The 5,654-nt window shown below is 30.5% G+C and overlaps 1 protein-coding gene across 1 annotated transcript; it reads left to right on the forward strand.

The window, feature by feature from the left end:
* The first annotated feature begins 1,427 nt into the window (after window positions 1–1,427).
* On the forward strand, window positions 1,428–3,935 carry LOC112506608 (germin-like protein 5-1). Its single transcript, XM_025110774.1, has 2 exons — window positions 1,428–1,776; window positions 3,235–3,935. Exons 1-2 carry the CDS (start codon window positions 1,656–1,658, stop codon window positions 3,771–3,773), a joined length of 660 nt encoding a protein of 219 aa, XP_024966542.1. The 5' UTR covers window positions 1,428–1,655; the 3' UTR covers window positions 3,774–3,935.
* The last annotated feature ends 1,719 nt before the right edge of the window (window positions 3,936–5,654 follow it).

Below are 5,654 nucleotides of genomic sequence, written 5' to 3' on the forward strand. Positions count from 1 at the left end.
CATATTATAATATCGACTGAGATAAAGAAGAAAATGAAATATTAAAATCATGATGTATCTCGCTGCATTGCGCGAGTACGCTTCTAGTATATATATATATATATATATATATATATTGATGAATATGATAGTGAAAACTTAAAACTTATACTCCTGATGTATGAATATTGAAGAGTTATTTTATATGCGTAAGCATACATGAATATTCATGATGAATGTCATAGTAAAAATGTATATCAATTATGAATGTTATAGTGATATATGAATACTGAGATTTGTCGGATACACGTGAAAATATAAAACTATTTAAGATGAATGTAATAGTGAGTTGTATATTCATGATAAACATCATACTGATGTATAAATGTTAAAGAATTGTTATATACAAGTGAACATACATAAATATTAATAGTTAATATTACACATATATATCATTTTACGTAAAATGGTTAAAACAACAAAAAAAAAACTATAATGAAATGGATGTCAAATTGAAGAGAATAAAATGCTTATTTTTTTATGTAATTTGTTTGATTAAAATATTAATTATTTTTAAGATAATTTAATTTATAAATTAATGAAGTAAAAGTTCTTTTAATTAAAAAAGAAAATACAAAGTCAAATATGATAGGCGTGTGTTTGAAGTTTAAAATTAATTCCATTTTTGTTGTTACTCACTTCTTAAATAACCATTTTATATTTTAACAATTGATTAGTTTTCTTAATTTTAATCAATGGTCAGGATTTGTCCTTTATTTTAGAATGAAAAATTGGTTTTTATTTAAATCTAACCCACACCCTATATATATATATATATATATATATATATATATATATATATATATGTTATATTTAAAATATATATATATATATATGTTATATTTTAAATGCAAATATATCTATTTATATAACCAATGCAACTCAATCAATTAAGATATTTATGAATATAACGAGAGTTTATTTATTATAATTTGAATATTTATAGAAGATGATAAAGTTCATTAATTATGATCAATATTTTATATTATAAAATAATCAATTTTTTTATAAAATCACATATTAATCAAATTAAATAGACGATTGAAATTGAGTTGTCTTAATTATACAAATATAAAAAGTTGTATAATAACTCACCCCCCTCTTTTTTTTTTTTATATATTCAACTATAATTGTTTCTTTATTTTGGATTATTCGATATTAAATATATAACTAAAATATTCAATTATAGCAATTTTTTTGTTTATATATGTTTCTTCTAAAGAAAATAATTAATATTATCTTGCTCTCCTTTACATTTTAATTTTGGGTTTTTTTTTCTTGCTGTTGAATATCTTTTCCTTCCATATTTTTGTATTTTAATAAGATATTTTAAAGATCTCAATTTTAATGATTATTTTAAACCTATTCAGATCTTGAAACTCCCACTCATCCTGAAACGAATGAATTAAGAATAAGATAACAAATTGAAATTAGAGTCAAAATGTCTTCTCTCAAACCCATTCCCATTACCACCCACTTTAAATACCTCCTTTTCCACCTCCATCTCTAACCCCTCTTTTCCTCTAATAATTCTTTCACCTTTCCATTACAAAGTGAAAAAGAGGTCCAATTTTTTATTCTAATCATCAACGAATTAATAGATATCAAGATCTGCGATGGCTACTCGTGATCATGGGTTGGTGATGGTTGGCATGACGATGGCCGTCTTCTTGGCTTCCTTCGTCTCAGCAGACTTTGATTTGCTTCAAGATGTTTGTGTTGCAGATCTTGCGTCAGGTACTGCCTTCTCATCTTCATCCAGATTTGGTTACAACTACAAATGATAGATTTGAGTTCCATAATCATATCAACTGAAATTGTTTGGAACAGAAACCCGTTTAGATTCAATTAATTCTGCTCATTTCTTGGCTATAATTCATCAAGTTGTTGGTCAAAGTAAAGCTAGTTGATGAAAAGGGGTGCCATTAAGAAAAGTCAAAGTCAATGTAGATATATTCGGTGGCGTTTGAATAAGCCACCACGTTCTTGGCTTATCGGCTGATATATTGCTAGGCTCGCAGATATTATTCTGATTTCCATTGGCCAAGTCATGTGGTCGTGGTTTTCGTATTTTTCAAATTTTTAGAAATTTTTTGCTATTTTTTAAATTTATAGAAATTTTGTAGTCCAAATATAAACAATAATAAGTTTTAATCCATCATCAACACTTTTATTAAAACGATAATACTAACTATTTAAAAAAAATTAAGAAAAAAAGTTGTTAGTGTAAAAATTCATATATATAGATTCACGTACAAAATCATACCGGTTCAAAAGTTGTACATTTATACTTTTTCGACTTTGATGTAAAATCACATTTAGGAGTGTTTGAAATTGTTTATTTGAAACAACATATGCTTTTCTACAGAAGTACTTATCAACTTATCATAAGTCAAAAGAGTTTAACTTCTTCAAAAGTGCTTATTACCGGTGTCACACCGAAATAAGTCAATAAGTTGTTTTTTATAAGCAATCCCAAACACCCCTTAATATTGTACATTAATGATTTTTTTATTATTTTCTTAAATAGTTAGCATTCTCGTTTGAACATTTCTCTCTATTTATATATAGCTAAATTAATGTATATTTACTTATAAATGAATTATATATAATTTCACCCAAAAAAAAGTCCTTCCACTTATTTGAAAACCGCATAAGGAATTAATTTCACGTAGCATAAGACCACCCCAAATAAAGTGGCATAATTGGAAAAAAAAAAAAAAAAGAACCCATCTTCAATAATACTAATGTAAGATGCACCCTAACTAATATATACCGAAACCATCTTCAATAATACTAATATAAGATGTATTTTTTAGCTCATTCAGTGACTAAGGCTAATGAACGGGTGCCAGGATCAAACCCAAAACTTATAACATATTTGAGCAAAGTGATCATCCCACCCTGTTGTCAACTGAGCTATATGTCAAATGTTATAATGGCGTAATTAACTTGACCTAGAAATTTTTGTTTTGGTCCATTTTCACGAAACCGTTCTTAAATTTTAAGATAATCAACAACTGAGCTACATGTCATGACTTTGTTTTATCTTATTGACAAGATTTTTGGCTATCAAAATGCGATATTAAGATAGGTTTATAAAATACTTGGATCATAGTTTTTATAGCAGTTAAAGTGTTGTATAACCAAAAACCGACTCATCTTTTTTGATATTCAACCAAAATGCATGAACAGGTGTAAAAGTGAATGGATTCACCTGCAAAAGCAACATATCAACAGAAGATTTCTTCTTCGCGGGGTTAGCCAATCCTGCGGTTACCAACAACACATTTGGTTCAACTATTACACCAGCCTCGGTCCAACAAATCCCCGGGCTAAACACCTTGGGTGTGTCCATGGCTCGTGTTGATTACGCACCTGGCGGTCTGAACCCACCACACACCCACCCAAGAGCCACCGAGATGGTGTTTATGCTAGAGGGTGAATTGGATGTCGGCTTCATAACCACGGATAACAAACTCTACGCGAAAACCATCAAGAAGGGTGAAGTCTTCACTTTCCCCAGAGGCTTACTTCACTACCAGATGAACAACGGCAAAGTTCCTGCTGCTGCCATCGCCGCCTTCAACAGCCAGTTGCCGGGAACCCAGAGGGTGCCAAACGCTTTGTTTGCATCATCTCCCTCGGTGGAAGATGCTGTCTTGACTAAAACATTCCAAATCGGAACGAAAATGGTGGAGAAAATTAAGTCGAGACTTGCTCCCAAGAAGTAACATCACGACCAGGAGTCGACCACGGATGGTTTTCAAGTATTATATTGGTTGTCGTTCATTCAATAAAGGGTAAATTCTTTTGTCATTGTTTACGTTTCGATTCCAAATCTATATTCTGCAAACGAAACATAAAGTTCAAATAAAGTCGATTTTGTTTCACGTCAACCTAATGCGTGATTTAATAACATTCAATGTTATTTCAATTCATTTAAATCCCAATTACTTTGACATACTACGGTCTTTACAAAAACATTATTGAGAAAAACAGTTTCATACGATATCACTGATTTGGGAATAGTTGTTTCTAAAAATGGATTGTGTCATTCGATTTCATAAAAAAAGGGACCATGATGTTTGGAAAAATAGATATGCTTCAATTTCTACAAACATCATGATTGGTTTTATTATCAGATCGAACTTCGATCTGTAAAAACGGATTTGGTAAAAAAAAAAAACCCTACTCAATTCGAAACTTGAGGTTATAGCTCTGCCACTTAAATTAGGGTTTAGTCACAAAATAGCCATTTATGGCAACATGGTTGGTTAGTGAAACCGGAGATGAGTCCCAAATGTCACGTTAGAGGAATTCGTCAATTGACGAAATACTTTGACAGAATTCAGGGTAAGTTTAGAAAACTCTTAAAAGGGGGCTCTTTTCCCAATTTTGTAGCCATAAATAACTATTTGGATGGTAGGCGAAAGAAAATCATATGAGAAAGAAACTTATAGTAAGAAATGTAAGAAGAGATAAACCTTGATCACTTTTAATTTTATGTCTATTAATGAATTGCGTTTTAAAAGAGATTTGATTTAAAGGCATCTCGGTGCATCTCATTAATGTTGACATTCAATTATGATTGATTCAAAAGTGGAGATCTTTTCTTATGTTTCCCACCGTAACTTCGTTTCTCATCGGAACTTAACCCTTGGATGGTAAACCCATTAAATTATAGTCGGTTGTAAATAAAAAAGAATGAATCACCAATTTGGTCATGTGTTTTAATATTTCTCAAAGCAAGGGACGTTTAACAATTGCTTATTCGGATACCACTTACCAAATCACATTATTTTACTGGATGAATATGACAAACAACAAGAAATCGAAAGCAAGGACAAGAGTCTTACCTAGTAAGTGAGAATGACGACTCATACCACGGTTAGCGCTTACTGCGAAAATTGTTGCATACGACACCATTTTGGTAGACCAAAATCTTACCCAATAAATAAGTGATAGTGTTGAATTTTACCATTAAGCGCTTACCCAGTCAAACGTTTGGTAAACGGCCCCCAAGTTACGTTTTCGTTCTGTGGTTCGTTATAAATTTCTATTTTTTTCTTTTTTACTTTTGAAGTTGCACTTTTCCTCTTCAAGGTTTACATTTTGTTGTTGTTTTTATTCTTATAAATTATAATTTATTGTTATTTTTGTTCTTATGAATTACAATTTATTGCTATTTTCGTCTTTATGATTTATAATTCATTTCTATTCTCATACCTCATACTTAAAGGTAGGAATTAGGCTCAGGGTCCATAAAAATAAAATTGAATTGCAAACCATTTGAGAACCACAATTTCGAAATGACAAAGACGGAAATTATAGATTTTAACAACCTACAAGGACGAAAAACATGATTTGCTTTATTTTGTAGTAGAGTTCCAATACCATGTTCATTTCGGATTTGGTCCTGCCGTATTAAATTTGTCAATGACATGGTGCCTCTGATTAACATCATGAAAGAAGACTCCCTTAACTTAGTTACACCAAACGCTTTTTTTTTCTTTTTTAATAAAAATACAAAAATAATTACATTATATAAACTATACACACACATAAAGTCGCTGAAACATCTCTTCTCCCTCCCCTTCACCGGCCTCCCTCCA

This window comes from Cynara cardunculus, assembly GCF_001531365.2.
Source record: "Cynara cardunculus var. scolymus isolate 2C chromosome LG 2, CcrdV1, whole genome shotgun sequence".
Classification (NCBI taxonomy): Eukaryota; Viridiplantae; Streptophyta; class Magnoliopsida; order Asterales; family Asteraceae; genus Cynara; species Cynara cardunculus.

Excerpts from the sequence above, each read along its gene's own strand:
- LOC112506608 (XM_025110774.1), top strand. The coding sequence starts at position 1,656 with ATGGCTACTCGTGATCATGGGTTGGTGATGGTTGGCATGACGATGGCC. Across the intron at positions 1,777-3,234 it reads TGTTGCAGATCTTGCGTCAG|GTGTAAAAGTGAATGGATTC; the intron begins GTACTGCCTTCT and ends ATGCATGAACAG.